General features: G+C 42.2%; 1 protein-coding gene across 1 annotated transcript in view; it reads left to right on the forward strand.

The window, feature by feature from the left end:
* The window catches only part of ATP10A (ATPase phospholipid transporting 10A (putative)), a 174127-nt gene that overhangs the window by 98352 nt on the left and 55260 nt on the right, over positions 1 to 20515 (forward strand). Inside the window, exons 3-6 of the mRNA XM_084844345.1 lie at positions 8237 to 8322; positions 16942 to 17048; positions 17150 to 17281; positions 20105 to 20238. Of these exons, the coding sequence (XP_084700471.1) occupies positions 8237 to 8322; positions 16942 to 17048; positions 17150 to 17281; positions 20105 to 20238 (459 nt within the window). The remainder of the gene's footprint in view (positions 1 to 8236; positions 8323 to 16941; positions 17049 to 17149; positions 17282 to 20104; positions 20239 to 20515) is intronic.

Raw genomic sequence — 20515 nt, forward strand, 5'->3', positions numbered from 1 at the left:
GGGAGCTCTCAGGGGGAGCCTTCCGATGCTGCACTGGAGAACTGGGGATTTTGGCTTCTTCAGGGAAATCTGCTCACATGAGAAAATTAGTTGCTCTCCGTTCATAATAATGTAGTAGCAGGGGGAGCCTGGACAGGGCAGGAAACAAACCTCTGCCATTGGTTGAGCAGCCCCTGCCAGTTTGATGATGATCAGTTCTACTCCCCAACCCCACCCAGAAGTATGTTCCTTTCAAGCACCATGTGACCCCTGGAAACCGGATTTTAAAGTTACGTTACACTCAGCAAATCTTGCTTCATGTATCCCTGATGGACCATAGCCTATTCCATGAAAATCCGGGTAATAGTCCAATGCGCTTCTCATTCCTTGGTCATGAAGATCTCCCCCAGGATTTGTACAACAATTGTATATTCAGGAAGAGAACAGAATTATATGAAGTTCACAGATCAGGTCCTGCATCAGCACAAACACAGGACAGGGGCAAAGAGGGGCATACACGATAAATAAGGATATAAACGTTCAGATGTTTTATATTCTACCCTTCCTCCAAGGAGCTCAGGGTATCAGCCAATAGCACACAGCATTTCCATGCCAGTTACAGCGGGGCCTGATGCAAAAGTTCACAGCTTGCTCTTTTTCTCATGTCATTTGAATTATCTTTGCTGCCCAAATGGAATGTGCACGTAGTGAATCAATTAGAAGACTTGCAAAAGTCAAACTTGTCAGGTTCAGAAACTGGTGCAGGAATGCAGAGGGAAAAGAAACTATCCCGCATCACTACTGCTTTATTTATATATGTTATTTATTACATTTATATCCCACCTTTCTTCCACCATGGAATTCAAGGTGGCTGCATGTGGTTCCCAGGTGGTCTCCCCTCCAAGCACTAACCAGCCCCAAACCTGCTTACTTTCAGCAAGGTGGCTGCCTCCTGTGCCTTCAGACTATGCCCTGGGATGTAAGAAATAATGGGCGGGTTCATATGTCATGATAGGCCACCCTGAGAACAAGCCACCATGGGTTGGGGTTTTCGTCACTAACCCATGATGGTGCCGACAGACCATCAGCCCCACCAAGGCTTGTCATGGCTTGTTTCCAAATTACTCCTCCTGCCTGCTCCCAGGGGCCTTTGTGACAGGACTCCTCTATACTCCTGCTATTATTACATTCTCTCCTCCTCCACCACCACCACCACCTTTCTTGCCTTGCAGAGCACCTGCACTGATATACATATGTCATATCTGCGGGGGGGGGGGGGGGTATCTTTTTAGGATGAAATGGTGAAGGGTTTTATTATTATTTTTTAACACTTTAAAAAAGCCTCCTTGCCGCCTGTTCCTCTTCCTAGCACAGCTATGCATGTACGCATGATTGACTTACTTCTGGGTAAGCACGTGCACCGCTAATTCAGGACCATGGAGATTCGGGATGGGAGGATTTAAGCTTCCCCCTTCTGTTTTCATGCCACAGGGAATGGTTAAAAAGGGGTGGGGGGGTTCTCAGTAGCAGTGCTAATTTGGCTCACAAGGCAATAAAAATGGTTCCAGTCAAATGAAGCACCAAGCTAGAGAAGGAGGGAGCTGGAGGAGGGAGGGCAGACAGCACTGTGAGGAGTGTTCAGGTTTTTCACTGCTCTTGGCGAGCACTTCCATCACCCTTCAAACCAGCCATACAGAACCCACTCTGCCAGGTCTGGACGTCATGACAAACCAGCCATGCAGAAACTATGGCTTCTCAGAGTGGCTTGTTCGTGAAAGATAAGCCATCCTGCAGAAACCACGATGGGTTCAGACATCACGACAAGCTACCCTGGGGTAACAGAGGGTGGGTTGTTGTTTCGTGCAAACCAGGTCAATATTGAATAAGTATCCGTGGCGTAAGTACATTCTCATAAGACCATTCTGTGCAGCATTTGCAAACGATGCTTTTGTGAATTCCATCAACCTTATTGAATTTGCCTTCACCCCTGCCCCAGATCAATTTGCAAATTGTAATTTTGTCGGCCACTGCTCTTCGCAGTTCTCCAAATGCGGTAATGCAATTCTTGGCTCTTTGCATATATAAAAATACCTTTTTTTGCTCATGCAGAAATGTGCAGTGTTTCAGTCTTGCAAATATAGAACTATAAAAGAATGAAAGCCATGTTGGTTTGCAAGGGGGGAAAAACCAGAGTCTTAACGTGGGGGACAATTGCAGACTTCATTGGATTAAGAGGTGCCTTGTCTGTTTCAGGTTATATCTAGGAGTGCTGTGACAAAGCAATATGTAATGGCTGACTCCACTATTCTTTAAAAAAAAAAAAATCTCATTTGTTTGTTTGTTTGTTTATTTATTTCTGAAACCTATCCTATAGCAAATAGTTCTGAAAGCGATGTACAATAAAACAAATAAAATCCAACAATCCATATACAACAAATGGAAAAGCAGCACAATAAAATAATCAATTAAAACTGAGGGACTAAATAAAACATGCATCAATTGCTAAAAGGTATCACAGATTTAAACACCATTTTGACACAACACAGCAGATGATTAAAAAGCCTGTGATAAGAAAAAGGTCTTTGCCTGGTGTCAAAAGGTCAACAAAGCAGACTCCAGGCAGACCTCTCTGGATTTGACTCCAACCTTCAGCAAAATGCACTATTTCCTTGCTGGGCAGACAGCAAAAGTAAAGAAAAGTGTAGCACTGTTTATACTAGCAAAGCTAGAGATTAATTTTGGGGAGTGCATTATAAAACTATAGCTTTGTACACAGGCACAAGACCGGTGTTGGCATTTAGACAGAGAAGCACGCATGGTGAAACCCACAATGTTTCTTGTGCTAAATCATGTAGAAAACTACATATTTTGAGAGAAATAAATGTGCAAATGAATTGGTGCGAAAGGAGACCGGTTCGTCCAGCCCTAGCGCTAGCAAGGAATGTCCTATCTGTGGGAAGTATCAAGTTGTGCTTTGAGGTGTTTGGAAAATGCCATTTTCTCACAATAACAGTGTAACTTTCAGGGTGGCTATAAAAACTGCATAAAACAAATGCCCATCCACCAACCATACAGCTCCCCCTCTTCCCTCCACAAACATGATCATGTGGAAAGGCTCTTCATTAGCACAATTATTGCTGAAAGAATGTAGCATTTAAATTTACATGTCTAAACAAAAGAGGTATTTGCTGTACCATGGAAGTCCAACAATAAAGCCTCATAATAGTGGGTAAATGTTCACTGTAAGCAGACAGCACAAGTGCCAAGCTTGAGCCTAATTAGTTAGGGAATCGAGAAGGATTTTAAATGTTAATTAGGAACGAAGCATCCTCCTATATGTGCCTAATTTACTGTACAGGATTAATTTATCTGAGCTAGCATGAAGCAATTAAGAAATCTTGATTATATTTTCAGTAGGCTTGTACTAACATTCTCCTAACAGGCGATGTATTGATTAATATTCACCCAGATTGCCATGTGGCTTTGCTTGAACATGAGACATTTGAAACCTGCTAATGATAATCTTTAGTATTTTTAGCCTGCCTTGATGTTTTTCAACAAACCCAAATGTGGTGCAAAGTTACAGTAGAAGTGGGTACGTGTGTGTGTGTGTGTGTGTGTGTTTAATGTAGCATATTTCTGCTTCTACCATATAATGCATAAAGTGCCTCCATGTGTTTTACCAACTTGCGCACCACCCAATGGGGAAGTGCAATTGGCCTTGCTTCCCAGTGTGCATAATGTTTTTAGAAAGCTGTATCACAGATGTCAGGGTGGAAACTGAGCCCATAGAGCCCCAGAGCAGTTCTGATTCTGAGGGGGAACAGCAATCCGTGGGAGATTGAGCAGGGGGTTGGACTCGATGGCCTTGTAGGCCCCCTCCAAACCTACTATTCTATGATTCTATGAGAGGAGCTCGCTCATCTCTCACAAGCACAGCAGCTGGCAGAGATTCCTCCTGCCAGCATTTCCTGGGATAGATAGTGACCCTGGCAGTGAGAGAGCGCTGGAGGGGGGCTTGCTGGACGCTCGGCACAGACGCAGGGAGCGGCGACAGATGGAGGGCGCTGAAAGGAGGCGTTCCGCTCGTTTGGCACTCAAACAACGGTCACGTCCCGAGGACCCAAGGGAAAGAGGGAGGATCTCTCCATAGCCCATAAGTTCAGAGTCTTCCCGCGGTTCTCCTTCAAACGGGGACCAACTGCCCTATCTGGAGCTTAGGCTATTCTGCTATCTTTCCCCAGTGCAGTTCCTTGCTTTGTCGCTAGTGATTAGTATTTGAAAGAGTCATAAAGTAATAAAGGAATAAAGCCTTGGGAAGAATCCTCATCATCTGTGTCCTGAGTTGGCTATTGGAGTGGACTGCAAGAGGCAGCTAGGGCGCTCCTGACAATTGATAAAGGAAAGTAAAGGCTATTTTATTTTGTTTAAATCTGTGCCTACCTTTAGTGTAAAAATAGCTCTAAGAGAGATCAAGTTCCTGTACAGATTGACCCTGAACAGGATGCTTTATACTCTGCCTTATTTAGTATAGTGTCTGATTGTTGTATTTTAATCTGTTTTCACACTGGGCGGTATCCAGTGCTGCCCCTGCGCCTCCACTGATCAGGTCATGCCAGTACCCAGCGCTTCCTCAAGCAATCCCGGAGATGAGTTGAAACGCTTGTTTCCAGAATGGGACAGGTCAGCGGTGCTTCCTTCTATGAGCTCCCCGACCCATTCCAGAAACTAGCATTTCAGCACATTTCTAGGGTTGCTTTAGGCAGCGATAGCTTCCCGATGCATCAGCAGTGGGTTTAAGCATGTGAAAGCCCAGAAAAAAAACAGAAAGTTTCAGGGGAAAAAAACCATTTTTTTCCTATTTTTTTGAAGGTCCATTTTTTATTTTTGGCACAGCTTTGGATTATGAAAAATTTTCTTTTAGAGTTTAAGACAAGGTGTTCACATATTGTTACCAAGCTTGTACTCCCCTCCCCGCAGTGATTTCTAAAAACTATGTAATAAGAAGACTTTTATAGAAAGACTAGAGATGTAAAATGTCTGGAAAGAATGAAGCCTTGGGGAAAATTGTTTTTTAATCCCCTCTGTAAGATTCTCAGCATAGTTATTTCTTCCATTTCTTATTAAAATTATTGATCCAGTAATATTTACTGATAAACATTTTGGGATTATCCAAGTCATGCTCAATTTCCCAGCATGTGAGTAGAGTCACCATATCATAATATGGAAGAAAATGTGTATTCTTGACAGTTTGGGTTTTGTTCTACAGAGTCCTGTGTTTCTGGACTTGTCTTCCTCTGCCTCCAGTTCTTCCTGCATCTTCTGGCTTCTAGGGTGATTGAGATGTTTCAGGGACTACTTGCTGAAGTTCCCTCTGGTAAGACATAAACTAGGAACCTAAATATGTTATGTATAACTTGGTTTGCTCATAAAATTAATCATGTTTGGTCTCTTAATTTTTTAAGTATAGTTCATTCAGACAATAATTACAAATTTACTAACTGAGTTCGCTTTTTAAAGTTTTCAGATATAACAATAATTTTATGAGCAAACCAAGTTATACATAATGTAACTTTAGAACAGAAAGGCTAAGTTCCTAAAGTGGCTTTCCTCAACCTGGTGCCCTACAGATGTTTTGGACTATAGTGCCCAGCATTCCCTGAGGCTGATAGGAGCTGAAGTCCAAAATATCTGGAGTGCACCAGATTGGGGAGGGCTATTCTAAAGCAACACAGTGACTTTAGATCTGTAAAGAGTGCTAAAAAAATAAGTATTGCTTATTTTACAATTTTCCCCCAAATTTCCATTTTTTTCCATGGCTTCAAAATTTCTGGAAATTTTACATCTCTAGGTAGGTCCCACCAGTGTATGGGCAGCATTGGATACTGCCCATTATTTGTGATGTCATTATTGTTGCATATATTCTTGTGGTCCTGTTTCCATGGGAAAGCAGTATAAACATAAGAACATATGAGGGACAATTGCTCTGGATCAGACCAAAGGCCTACATAATCCAGCATACTGATTTCCATAGTGGCCAACCAGATGCTTATGAAAAGCCCTCAACCAGGATATGGGGGCAACAGCCCTTCTCTAATTGCCCTCACCACAACTACTATTCAAAGGTACCTTGCCTTTGAACTTCATTTACCTATGATATCCTCAGTGAATTTTTCTAATTCCCTTTGAAAAACCACCTAAGCCTGTCACAATCTTCACATCTGTTTGGCCACTGTGGGAAACAGAATGGTGGACTCTGGTCTTACCCAGCTGGGCTCTTCTTATGTTCATGCATCTTGCAGCTGTGAAGATCTATTAAACTGGCAGTTACCAGGAACAGGTGGTGACCCTGCACCTTTGGAACTCACTTCCTAGGGAAATACGCACAGCCTTGTCATTGCCAGTCTTCAAGAGGTCCTTAAACCCATTTTATTCTAGTCTGTGTTTGGCTAATTTCAATATGTTGTTCTTTAAAAAAAAAATTACTGCTGTTTCTAAATTAGTGGGGTTCATGGGGTATTTTATGATCGCTGCTATTATTATTATGTTGTTGTTGTTATGTTTTAATTTTTTATACACTGCCTTGTAAGGACAGTGTGCCTTGAGAGGCGGGCTACAGATCTTTTAAAATAAATAAATGTGTACGAATAAAACAATATTTACTATCAGCTAAAAATCCCACTGAGTTCAATCGGGCTTGCCTCTCAGTAAATGTTCTTAGGATTCCATCCTGGATGAAACAAGCAAATAAATTAATGATGGGCTGTACAGCACAACTATTACCCCAACCACTCCAGTCCCAATTAGTACTTAGTCCTAGGAAATGTGGAAAATGTCAAATAAACCATGTATTCCCAAATTAATTACAAATTGGCTTCCTGTGCTTTTCCTGGGCAAATGGAATTTTCTCCCCTATTGCATGGTGGTGGGGGAGGGAGCAGGGAAGAGGACATGGTTCTGGAAAGGCACAGGGTGTCTGGAGACCTTGGGCAGTATCCAGCACTGGCAATCATGTTGCACTAGCAGGAACAACTGCTAGTGCAACAGGAAGCTAGTGCTTGATAGCACCACCTCAGAAACTAGTTGAAACTAGCATTTCTGGAATGAGACAAGTCACCGGAGCTCCCTCTGGAGCTCCGCTGAGTCTTGACCTGTTCCGGAAGCACTAGTTTGGGCTAGTTTCCAGTTGCCCTATCAAGTACTAGTTTCCTGTTGTGCTAGCAGCTGTTCCCGCTAGCACAGAGGCAGTGTTGGATGCTGCCTCTTGGGTAATTCACGCATAGCATGTAGTTCTCATGAGGCACAGTCATCCAGGACTTACTGCCCGTGTGCAGTAGCTGTCAGGAGCGCCCTAGCGGCCTCTTTCAGTCTACTCCAGTAGCCAACTCAAGACACAGACAAAAGGATTCTTTTCAAGGCTTTAATCCTTTTACAACTTAATGACTCTTTCAGATGCTAATCACCAGCGACTAAGCAAGGAACAGCAGAGTAGCCTGTGCTCCAGGTTATGTAGTTGGTCCCCGTTTGAAGGAGAATCACTTGCAGACCCTGAAAGAGTTCCTCCCTCTTTCCCTTGGGTCCATGGAACGCGACCGTGGCTTGCGCGCCAAACGGGCGCTACGCCTCCTTCCCGCGCCCTCCATCGCTCGTTGCTCCCTGCATCTGCGTTGAGCATCCAGCAAGCCCCCTTCCCTCACTCTCTAACTGCCAGGGTCACTATCTATCCCAGGAATGCTGGCAGGAGGAATCTCTGCCAGCTGCTGTTCCTGTGAGCGATGAGCGAGCTCCTCTCCCATGGATTGCTATTCTTCCTCAGAATCAGAACTGCTCTGGGGCTCTATGGGCTCAGTTTCCACCCTGACAGTAGCATCCACAGCCACCCAACTCCCTGAAGCCTTCTAGAATGAATCAGGCCTCCTCTGCTGCCACCACCACCTTAATAGGCACAAAGAGGAAGGGGCAGTGAAAAGGTCCAATTTGTCCAGACAGGCTGCCAGGAATACTCTGGTCTCTTTCAAGTTCTTAATGATGTCATTGGATGCCCAAAGGGGTCTAGAGGTCTCAGTGGGACCCATTGGACATCCTTTTTATTAACCTATTTTGGAGTTTGGGGCTTTCACCTTGGCTCCAAAATGGACTGCCAACTCTGATGACCTCACTTGCCATTTGTGGATGGTGCCCCTACTAAAATAAACTGTAATTATTTTTTTATTGATTTTGTGCTCATCACTTAACCCTATTATTTTCTTTATTCCAGGACTCTGAATTTGACCCACTGAGGTTTACTAGCATCATTGAATGTGAAGAACCAAATAATGAACTAAGTAGGTTTCGAGGCTCCATGTGAGTATATCCTACAGTTTCATCTGCTTTGTTGATCTACTCATGTGAAGTGCAATTACCATGCAGGTTTATTACATGTTATATAGCAAAGAGCTAAGGTCAACTCACATGACTCATTTTATAGTTGGGTGAGAGGGCTGATTGAAATTAACTTGACTGGAAAGGAGAGATAAGGATCAGTTTGTTTTCATTCATGACAATTTTGCATGTGTTCCACCCCACTTCTGCATTAATGTGAAATAAATTTTTGAAAATGCAAATACATACATGTATTTTCTCACATCATATGCATTTCTAAATATATATTATCTAAATATATGCATTTCGAAATGATTTTTATCCTAAAATACACATTTTAAACATCTTTTGATATGTTTTTTGAGTCAGAAACTGCATCGTGAAATTCAGAAAAATGCAAAATCTGAAGTATAATTATGCTTGGGTTTGCACATTAATCCAGGAAGTGCAGATCAGATCAGTTTGCATTGTAATTCACAAAGAATGAATATATGGTAACACATGCATTTGTATGAATATATTTGCCTCCATATTCACCAGTGGCTCAGGAAAGCACATAGGAATGCAGGATAAATCTGGGGAAAGCTTAGCTTGAAAGTATTTCAGAAGAACTGTAATTTCCAGAAATGGAACCTAAGGTCACTGGATGAATTAAACAAGACGTACAGTGAAGGCAATAAATTATAAAGCATAAGCCAAAACCATTTTTGGAAGAAAATTTATTAAAAAAAATAAAATGTACATGGAAAAACTGTTAAAGTTCAGTGTGATTCCTGTTCTTTTGAATAGCTGACATCAACAGATAGAACAAAGAAACCCTTTTTCAACTCTTGGGTTTCCAACTTTTCACAGACTATTTTTTTACTATTTATTTATTTATAGCATTTTTATCTCACTCCTATGCAAAAAAGGCTACCAGAGTGGCTTACATACCATCAATTTAAACGAGATATCCCCTTCCTATAGGCTTACTATCTAAAAAGACATGACACAAAAGGAAAAAGGGAGGAGGAAGAGGGGAGGGGAGGGGAGGGGAGGGGAGAGGAGAAAAGCCAGTGAGTGGTCTCTTAGTAGGGCTAGTGGAATGGCCATGATTCTCACATGTTTATTTATCTATTTATTTTTATTTTACAACATTTGAATACTGCTCCACATCTAAAACAGATTCCAGAGCAGCGAACATAAAAGGTAAAAAAGATAAAAACAATTAAAACACCATATTAAAATTGTTCTTTTAAAAACAGAATACCAATAAAACCCATGGCTAGTCACTTAAGGAATGCTTCCTGGAAAAGAGCTGTTTTCAGGAAGCACTGAAAGCAGCACAGTGTTAGCATCGGCCTGACCTGCAGGGGCAAGGAGTTCCAAAGAAAGGGGTCACCACACAGAAGGTTCGTTTCCTAATGGACTCCAGTCAGGCCATAGGTCCCTGTGGACCCATCAGGAGCATGCCCTCTGATGACCTAAGTGATCTACCAGTGCTGCAACCTGTATATTTCAATCATGTGGCAAAATTAAGGCCTCTGTATTATTGTTAGCATAAGAGCAGCCATACTGAATCAAATCAAGGGCAAATCTAAACGAACATCTTGTGGCTATGGTTGCCAGCTGGCTGCCTCTAGGGAGCCTACGAGTGGAGCACAAAGACAACTGTCCTCCCTATCACTCCCCACCCCCACCCCACAATTGGTATTCTGAGATGCACAGCCTCTTACCATAGAGGTCCTGTATAGCTGTCATGTCTAATAGCCGTTGATAACCCTGCCTCCTCTGTGCATTTGTCTAAGCCCCTACCAAATTCAGCCAAATCAGTGGCATCACCACATCTAGACAAAGCAAATTCAGTCAGTTAATTATATGTTATTTATTTATTATTTTATTTATTTCATTTATTCATGTATTATTTTTTATTTATTACATTTATATCCTGCCTTTTTTCCTCCTAAGGAACCCAAGTCGGTATACATAATCCTCCTCCTCTCTATTTTATCCTCACAACAGCAGCCCTGTGAGGTAGGTTGGGCTGAGAGTCTGTGACTGGCCCAGAGTCACCCAGTGAGCTTCCATGTCCAAGTGGGGACTAGAACCCAGATCTCCTGACTCCTTGTCCAATACTCTAGCCACTACACCACTGGTTATGTGAAGAACTCTTTACTTTTGTCTGTCCTGAATCTGCTTCTCCCATCATTTTCATCTGATGAACTCAAGTTCTAGTATTAATTAAAACTGTTTAAGTATTTGGCCCAGACTTCTTCTTCCGTTTCAGGGTGGGGCAAAAGCAGCCCCCACCCACAACTGATTGTAAAAGTGAAACCATGGAACATGGCTAGTTTGAGACCCCTGTTCTAAGGCAGCAGCACCAAACTTTATGTTTAGTCTGGAAAAGAGAAGATGAAGGAGAGGCAGGAATGCAATCCTGTCTCTCCTTAATCTTCTGCCCAGTTACCTGTGCTGTCACGTAGAAGATAGAGTAAATTTGTTTTCTGTTGCTCCAAGGGGCAGGACCAGAACTAATGGGTGAAAATGGCAAGGAAGCAGATTTTGGCTAAATGGTAGGAAATGGTAAGAGTTGTTCGACAATAGAGCAGCCTCAGGAGGTGGTGGGTTCTCCTTCACTGGAGGTATTGAAGCAGGGGCTATCCCTTCTGTCAGGGATGTAGTTGCAAGATTCCTGCATTCAGCAGGAATGTTAGCCTCGATGCCTTCAAGTTCAAGGTCCCTTTCAGCTCTGCAATTCCATGATTTAACTAGAATGTGTCTCAAAAGCAGAGAGTGTAAGCAAACAATATACCACACTAAGGCTGCAGTCCTATACACACTTATCTGGGAGCAAATCCCATTGAATTCAGTGGGGCATACTTCCACGTAGGCATGCACAGGATTGCACTGTAAGGTTCCAAAGATCAGATGACTCGGGGCCAAACTAGACATGACATTACATGCATCTTTGCATTTAATATGCAAGTTTTTAAAAATGGCAGTTGCATCAACTGAGTGGGACAGGCTGATAATTATCAAGATTGCAGCAGGATGGAGGGGGAAATTCTTCTCCTGCCACAGTCCTGCAGAAAATCTGTATTTGCATTGTTTAAGACCTACATTTTAAATGCAAAGATACATTTCATGTCATGTGAAGCTTGGCCCTCAAACAAGGAGAAATGAGTCAAGCTATGTGGTATAATATAAAGGGAAGCGTAAGTTTACATCTCTGAAACTAAAACAAAGAAACAAAGCAGCAGATTACAGAGAAACACATAAAAAGGATATCTGTTATGTTTGATGGCATTGTGATTTTCTAAAGTTAAAGACAACACATATGGGGGCATCTGGCAACTTAGATCTTCTCCGGATTTTATCGTCTCAGCTGGGCCCACTTTCTGCATGATAGACTGTATGGCATTTCAACCAAACAGAAAGCAATGCTATCAAGTAAAAAAAGAAAAACACCTTACTTAGGAGTGAACTTTTGCAGGGCGTTCTTGCTACGTTACCCAGGAAAATGTATTTGTTACTTGGCATTGAATGACTTTGATAATGTTTTGAATATTTTTTAAAAGCATATAGGGAAATGCATACTTGAATGATAAATAAAGATATATTTCTGACAGAATAATAAATAGCCGTGTTAGTTGATCTTTTTAAACATTAACATTTGCTGCTGCTGCTGTTGTTTTTGTTGCAAGTATTCAAGTCTCCTAAGAATCATCTTGGTGTTTCCCTGCTGGAAATGGTACAGTTATAAATAACTACTGGCTATTTTAAAACAAAATGTTGATTGTCTGCGGAGTTTTAAACTGATTGGGCTCAGTTCTCCATTTTAGCATATATTTTCTTTTTTGCTCATGAGACTTATCTGGCAAATGACCGTTACCTTCAACACTGCACGGCAGTATCTGCCATCTTGGTATTGAGCAACAGAAGCATAGGGGCAAACCCCAAACTTGGCAGTCAAGCATTCAGGACAACAGGGTCACCACCAGCAGCCTGTCTCTTCTGTTACTTAAGCCATAGTGAGATTGTAGGCAATGATACATTTCGACTTCCATAAACATAATTTGAGGCATGAGTTGTTCCTATGCCTGCCGTGATCTTAGAGTTTTATTGAACCCTGTAATCAGTATGTTATATAAAATGACTATAGCAGACAGATTAATAGAAGGGTGAGTCCAGCCTTCCTCAACCTGGTGCCCTCCAGATGTGTTGGACTTGGCCTTTCTGGCTAGAAATTATGGGAGTTGCATTCCAACACATCCAGAAGACACCGGGTTTGGGAACGCTGAATTTTTCCATGGTAGTCCATAAATGACACTCCTTCCCTTTTATCCCTTCCCTCACTCTGTTGTCTCTTCCACTGTTGAAAAGTTAGACTGCAAGCTTCCTGGGGAAGGGAGGTGTCTTTTTAGCTCATGTTACTCACTTGAGCTCCACAGATAAAAGCAGTAATAAAAAGGCAACCATGTTTTGGATTCTTAGAAACTCTATGCTTTGTGAGTTGCTGCAGTCAACAGCTTCTCATAAGTAGGCTGTTGTCTGTGAAAGTTCATGCCAGAATACATTGAGTTACTCTTTACAGTGTCAAGAGTACTTTTCATAATTTTACATAAGATTGATGATCATAAAGGTATTGCCAAGTACAAAATGCAGATGGAACCTACAACAAAATGCTGCAATGTGGAATGTTCCCGTTCAGCCATGCCCTTTTCCAAAATCTTCTATGTCTATTCCATGCTGTCCTCCACTACAATGTCAATGCCAAAAACAATATCTAGCTGGGAAGATTTTTTTATTATTTCAGCACCATACCTATAAAACTTCTCTCTGCTCCACATGATTCTCTCCGGATCTCAGAGATTGTTTCTCAGCCTCAGTTCCTCCATCTATGAAATGGGAATAATAGGTAGGCAACTGCATTTAGTTTGAAGGCAAACAAGATAAGGATAGTAAACTAATTTGCCCACTAGAAGTCCTATAGAGAACATGATATATATGGATAGTGTAGCTAAAGTATGTCAGCCTCTTTCCAGATTTTTTAAAGTTTAATTTTATTGCTGCATGGCAAGATGCAAGTGCTTACTAAATAATAAGTAATGATGGAATTCTCTTATAATTAAAGTACACTATGTGAAATGTGTGGTTGGCTTAAGGATTTATGACATTTGCCTTGTCAAACAAAAAATGTCCTGGTTTATCTGACTTGGAATATCATCATCTTCTTTGCAGCAACATACTCTTACAAATATAGTTTCCTCCTGTTTCATTTGACAGAATAACAAGTGGCATACAGTTAACACAGGATGGAATACGTTGTTTCATTTACTAAAAGCCTTTCATTCATTCCACGCTGTTCCCTTTGTGTAGATTATGTTGCCCTTGGCATTCAGTTCTTTTTTGGCAATGATAGATTCCAGTCACCAGTAGATTTTCAATATCTTAACTTTTTATGCTATCGAGGGCACTTCCTGAGCAAAACCAGGATATCCAGTGATAAATTAGTAAAAGAATCTTAAGGAAAAAAGGATGGAAAGTTTATGAGCCATGCCTTAATGCATTTTAGGGAAACTTTGGATTTTACAGTGATCTCACCAGAATAGAATAAAACACCATTTTTCCAACTTTGTATGTGTGTTTAAAATAAAACAGAAGTATTATCTCACTGTTTTTAAGAACGGGGGTGTGGGGACTGTAGGACAGAATGGAATGAAAATTTAGGGCATGATCCAGGCACCCATTTCATCTTCCCACTTGTTCCTCTACGTTCTGCTCTGGAGTTCCCTGCAGCTAACCCAGCAAACACCCTCTGCCAATAGACCTTTTGTGAGAAGAGAGCTGGGCTCAGGATGAGAAAGCTGTGTGCATTGGGCTCCATTCATAGGGTGGCCACGTGTGAATCGCCAAAAAAGAATACCAAACAGGACACCAGTTTGCATATTATTTGCATAATTTTATTTGCATATTATTTGCATAATGCTAATGTATATGCATATATGCAAATGTAGAAATAATTATTACAATTTAAATACAAAGGCAGAACATCCCACCATACTGTGGAAGACTGTGACCAGGTGACCTGTGTACCTGCTCAGTTTGCTGTCTAGGTGCTAACTGTGGATGAGCGACTTCAAGGCCTCTTCCTGCTCTCCTTTTTTTTAATTAATACCTTTATTTCCCACCTTTTTGCCTTTTTCCCAAGGCAGCTTACATGGTCCTCATCCTCTTCATTTTATCCTCACAACAACCCTGTGAGGTAGGTTAGACCGAGAGTCAGTGGCTGGCCCAAAGTCACCCAGTGGGCTTCATGGCCAAGTGGGGTCTTGAACCTGAATCTCCCAAGTCCCAGTCCAGCACTCTAACCATTACACCACACTAGATTCTTTATGTTTAAACTGGACAGCCCTTCCAATGGAGGACGCCTTCAAAATAGATGACAGTCCTCTGGCAGCCCTTCAAACAGAGGACTGACATCTGTGAAAGAGGACACATGACCATCATATCATTAGCCAAAGGAACAAGAGCCACCAATTGCTATTCAAGCAGGAACACCAGCAAGGGAAGATCAGCCTGGGCCAAGGTGCCTTTAAATGCCCACTTAAGCTCACCACCTTGTTCTGGCCTTGAAAACTCATCCCTCTTCCTTTTCCCTCCACTCCTCTTCCCTGGTATGCCTTGTTATTTTGGTTTGTAAAACTGAGGGCAGGGCCCATCTCTCTTTTTTATTGATGTGATCTGCTTTGGGAAACAACAGTTGCCTAAAATGCAAGATAAAAATGCCATAAACAAATAAATAAAGGTGCATTGGAAAGGAAAGGTTCCTCCTGCGCAAGCACCGGGTCATTACTGACCCCTAGAGGGATGCCGCTTACGCTGGCATTTTCATGGCAGACTATAGCGGGGTGGTTTCCCATTGCCTTCCCCAGTCATGACTACCTTTCCCCCAGCAAGCTGGGTACTCATTTTATCGACCTCGGAAGGATGGAGGGCTGAATCGACCTGAGCCGGCTACCTGGAACCCAGCTTCCGCTGGGATTGAACTCAGGTCGTGGGGAGAGTTTCGGTTGCAATACTGCCACCTACCACTTATTTATAAATAATGGAATTGCCTTTTAAAGGTAAGTTCTTTAGAAAGAATATTTGTCCCCATGCAATACAGTTTTCAGTTTTGAAACATGTTACATTGCAAGTGATTTTCGAAATAAAATTTTGCGTGGCATCCCTAGTGTGCTCCACCTTATTGCTTCATGATCAGATTGTTCTGCATTTCCAAGAGGGCATGTCATTTTGATTGGGGCCAAGTTTTCGAAAATATTCTACTCCATCTTCGGGATCCAGTCCAAGGCTTCCAAATGGGTCTACCCCTGTAGAGAAGGCTGGCGGGATGCTTCCTTGGCTAATTGGAGGCAAGGCACCCAGCGTGCCTCACCTGAAAGTGGCTAAATTGCTCAGTGCCCCAACAGCCTTTCTTACTTTAGAACAGGAATGGTTGGCAGGAGGTGTCTTTTGGCTGCTTCTGGGGTGGGAGAGATGTACAAATACTTCTGTCCGGTAGTGCTGGGGGTTTCAGTGGCAGGGGAGGGATAGGTACTTGGCAACCACAATTTTTGGCTTGGCTGACAGGGCCAGCCAAAAATTGATAACCATTGCAATTCATATTGTAGTGTAGAGAGTCCTGTATTGTTCAGATCTTTGTTTACAACATGAAATATATAGAAATAAGTAGATAGCAGCATTTGTACTTGGTGGTTTTCTCTCTTTTTTCAATTCCTTTATATGCTGTATATTTTAAAATAATGTTCATTTTATACATGTGTATCCCATCTCTTTAGCTCCTAACCCCCTTATCTCCTTGACCCACTGTTCCCTTGCTTTCCCATGCCCATGTAGCCTACATTATACATCAGTAATCTTGCCTCCTTTCCTTGGAGACTCCAAAAGAGAAGTCTTCTGCAGTTCGGAGTGGGAGTTGAAGAAACAGTACCCTTTCCTCCCCTGCCTCTTGGGGCTTTCTTGGTTGGAGCACCCCAGCTGTGGAATTCCCAAGCAAGGTTAGATAGGCTGCCTCATGACTGGTTTCAAGGTGGGCAGTTAAGATGCATCTGTTCCTCCAGCCCTTTCATTTATTTTAATTCCTACCTGCCTATGGATTGGTTATATTGGCTTGTTTTAGTGCTATCTAGATTAATTTATTTAGTTGGATTGTCTGTTTTAATGCTCTAAACCACCCCGGGGGCCTTCTCACAAATCAAAAGATGATATGTAAATAAGTTTTTAAATAAATAAATAAAATGTATACGGTGGTACTGAAAACCAATAGGTTTTATGGTGAAAATCCATTTAAAAAGCAATCATTTCCCAAATCCAAAGTTTAGCACCACATTTTTGAAACTAAACTTCAGATTCACTGACCATGTCAAGCTCTGTGAAACTCCATTGAAAGACAACAGTATTCTGAGATTTCCCATGACTGTTTTGTAGATCAACCATAGAGATGCCAAGTTTAATCTTTTTTTCTTGCCTAGAAGTTGGTTAAAATTTAAATATGTCCCCCTCTGTCACCATAGTTAATAACAGCTATTTATACATAAGTTGTCTCTTGTTATTTTGCAGCGTGCATAAAAGTGGGAAAAAGGTTGCACTGTATAAAGAAAATCTTTTGTTACGGGGATGTACTATTAGGAATACAGAAGAAGTCTCAGGATTAGTCATCTATGCAGGTAAGAAGTGGTTACTTTACTCTCTGCTTTTACAATAAATTCCTTTTGATCATCCCCTAGTGCTCTATGCCTACTATCATATGATTCAATTCCTTTGGCAGGACATGAGACCAAAGCCTTGTTAAATAACAGTGGACCACGTTACAAACGCAGTAAACTTGAAAGGCAAATGAATACCGATGTCCTTTGGTGTGTCCTCATACTTTTCACAATGTGTTTGCTTTCAGCTATTGGTAAGTTCCCCTAATTATTAGTTATGACACATAAAATATTGAACTCAGGAAAATAATAATAAACAATTACAGATAAATAATTCTCTCGATTTACCTGTTGGAACAAAGACAGCAGATGGCAGCTGAAGCCGTGCACAGCATAATAAAAGCAACACTAAAAATCACAGTTTTAAAATCAAACCCCAGATTAAATCCACTCTATAAATCCTAAATTACAACACAGCCCATACCCTACCCCAAAGATAACAGAGTTGCATGAAAAAGAAGAAAAACAGCTCTAATCTCCTTGTGCCAGTATAAAATGCTTCCTAAAAATGTGGAGATGCCGGTAAAGTTCTCCTGAGAACCGAGACAGGCCCAGAAACAAACTTTGGGGGCTCTTCATAGCCCTTCTCAAATGAGAGGTGGGTTTTTTAAAACTCTGAATTTCTTCTCCAGCTCAGATTAAAATCTGAGCTACAGAAGAATTCCTGGCTCGCTTCCCCCCACACTTTCCTCACCCCTCCCCCACAATTCCACCAGCTGGTACAGTCATCCAAAAGCCCTCCATGCTAGTACCCCATGCCTACAAACATCTTCCCTTTCAAGCAGGATGAGCGGTGGGAACAGCAGCAGCAACATGCAAAGAGAGGATCAGGGGGAGGTTTGTCCTTTCCTCCCCTCTTTTCCTGATGCTCTTAAAGCCAGAGGGATCATGGCAGAGGAAGTTCTCTCAAGGGGTACTCTCCCATCATCTACTGGGCTTTGGGTCATGACACTCTGTTACTCGGAAATACCTCCCTCTGATCCCCTCCAGGTCTACTGCTGCTGTTTTTTTGTTTTTATTTATTTATTTTAAATTATTTTTTTAGAGCACCTTTAAGGGTAAAACCCTTTCATGGCAGTGTACAGATCAAAACAATACATAAATATGCCCAAAAAAATAGAAAAACAATAAATATTCAATAAAACACTATAAAACACTATAAAAATAGATCACATCAATAAAACCTGCAGCCCACAGATGATTTGAAAAGGCCAGCAAGAACAGGTGGGTCTTCAGAGCCTTTCTGAAGACCTGCAAGGAAAGGGCCTGACGGAAGCTGATTCCAGAAGTGTGGGGCCACCACTGAGAAGGTCCTCTCCTTTGTACTTACCAGCTAAACCATCCTTGGTGGCAGGCAGGTGAAAAGGGCCTCTGTTGATGACCTCAGAGTGCAGGCAGACCAATATGGGAGAAGAGGATCCTTCAAGTAACTTGGTCCCAAACTATGTGAGGCTTTAAAGGTTCAAACCAGCACTTTAAATTGGGCTCAGAAACACACCAGCAACTAATGTATCTGGCGCAGTATCGGAGCCCTATGAGCAGACCGCCCTGTTTCTCCCTCCATCGATGCTGCTTGAAAGGGAGGGGGGTGTTCCAAGACCATGGAGCACTGGCTGAATGGGCTTGTGGGGGGGGGGGGGCATGAAAGCTGCCTGGGATTGGGAGACTTTTTTCCCTCAGAACTCTCAGATCAGGTTGATCCAAAACTTCCTTTAAAAAAAAAAATCTCAGGTGGTTTCTGAGTTAAACTAAGGCAAGCATGGGACACCTCACTCTATTAAAATAGACAGTTAAAAAAAAAATCAAGGGTTCCAACTGACTGCCAAAAAGGCAGCAAAGAAGTGGGGAAACTTGTAAAGAAGTGGCCGAGAAGGTATGCCCAATGTCATGATAGTCCCCATTTTTGCACAGAGCAACAGTGTTCCAGCCGTAGGCTCCCTTTACATAGATGCCTATACACCTAATCACGTGGGAGCCACTGCTTCTTCCCTGTATGCTATCCTGTGGTGGCTCCAGGAAGAAAGATACCAGTCAGGTTAGAACAGGGGAAGGAAACAGCCAGCCTGCAGAACCTTCCTGGATTCCCCCAAGCCCCACCCCCAGAGGAATCCCTGTGTTATCTCCGATCACAGATTGGAAATAACTGTGAAACTTCCCCAGCTGAACCTGTGGCTGGAGCACTCCTCCAGACTCTGGCTCCACTGCAGTGGCTTTGCTCACACAGTGGCTTCCCCAGTGGGAGAATCCAGCACACAGCAAGGCATCTCGAGCTGAGCCACCTCCGTTGCAGTGCCTTCATTGTGCGCTGTCCTCCAGGGAAGCCACCATGCAGCGAAGCAGGGTCCTGAGCCCAGGAACCAAATGACATCAGGGGGCTGTTCAGCCTGGAGAAGGCTGGGTTAGGGGGCGTTTGGGCCCCCATCCCAATTTAGTTGCCCACCCCTGGGTTGCACAAACCAACGTGATCATCCACACCAGTTGGGTTGAAATTTTCAGACACGTACTCCAGCTGCATGGTATAGCACCATAGGAGAACAGCTCCAACACAGGTGGACAGGTCTGCCTCTGTGTAGGGCACATTGTCTTAGTACAAGTGTTCTGTCGGGCTTTTAAACTGCTGCTGTTTTTAGTTTCGCAATTGGATTTTTTGTTTATATTTCAGAAATTCTTCTATATTGTTTAAGTTATGTTTGTAAGCCACCTTGCTGGGGGTGGGGGGCATTTTGCCCTGAAAGATGCAATATAAAGGTCAAAAAATAAATAAAAGAAATAGTTTCAAGTGATTTTCTCAGTTCTCAGCATCTTAAAGCTTGGTGATTTTATTTATTTAATGTCAGTATGTACTCATGGCCAGAAAAGCAGCCTTGTTCGAGAGAGAAATGTTCCCTGGTATTGCACAAAGGTACAAGAAAGGGCACAGCAGTATTATCTCTAAGGGAAAAGCACATGCGTTAAATATGTTGACTTTTCCACTTGATGTTTAATTTATATTTCCATCTCTCCCACCTGTCCTGCAGGTCATGGAATCTGGGTCTGGCAATATGATGACAAAAAGAAGCCAGTCTTTGATGTTCCCAGTCCCAATGGAAACTATTGGTCTCCAGTTCAAGCTGCATTTTATTTATTTTTGACAATGATAATAGTTTTTCAGGTAACCATGCAGCATATTATTGAGATAGCTTTCAGTTGTTTCTACCAGTATCCAGTGCTAAAAAAAAAAATGTCTTCCTCAGTCTAAGCAAATAAGGCTGCAGTCTTGTACAGACTTACCTGGAAGTAAGCCCCACTGAGTGGAGTAGGCACACACATGATTGTGCTTTAAAGATCGTATTGTTCCAGGGTCAGCCACGTTTATTTGTTTGTCCCACTGCAGTGAATGAGGTTTGTGAATGAATCCCTGATACTGAGGGCCTATGATCCTCACCAGT

The sequence above is a fragment of the Heloderma suspectum genome, chromosome 3 (assembly GCF_057233095.1).
Source record: "Heloderma suspectum isolate Gila_16-S chromosome 3, 16-S_ref, whole genome shotgun sequence".
NCBI classification, from domain to species: domain Eukaryota; kingdom Metazoa; phylum Chordata; class Lepidosauria; order Squamata; family Helodermatidae; genus Heloderma; species Heloderma suspectum.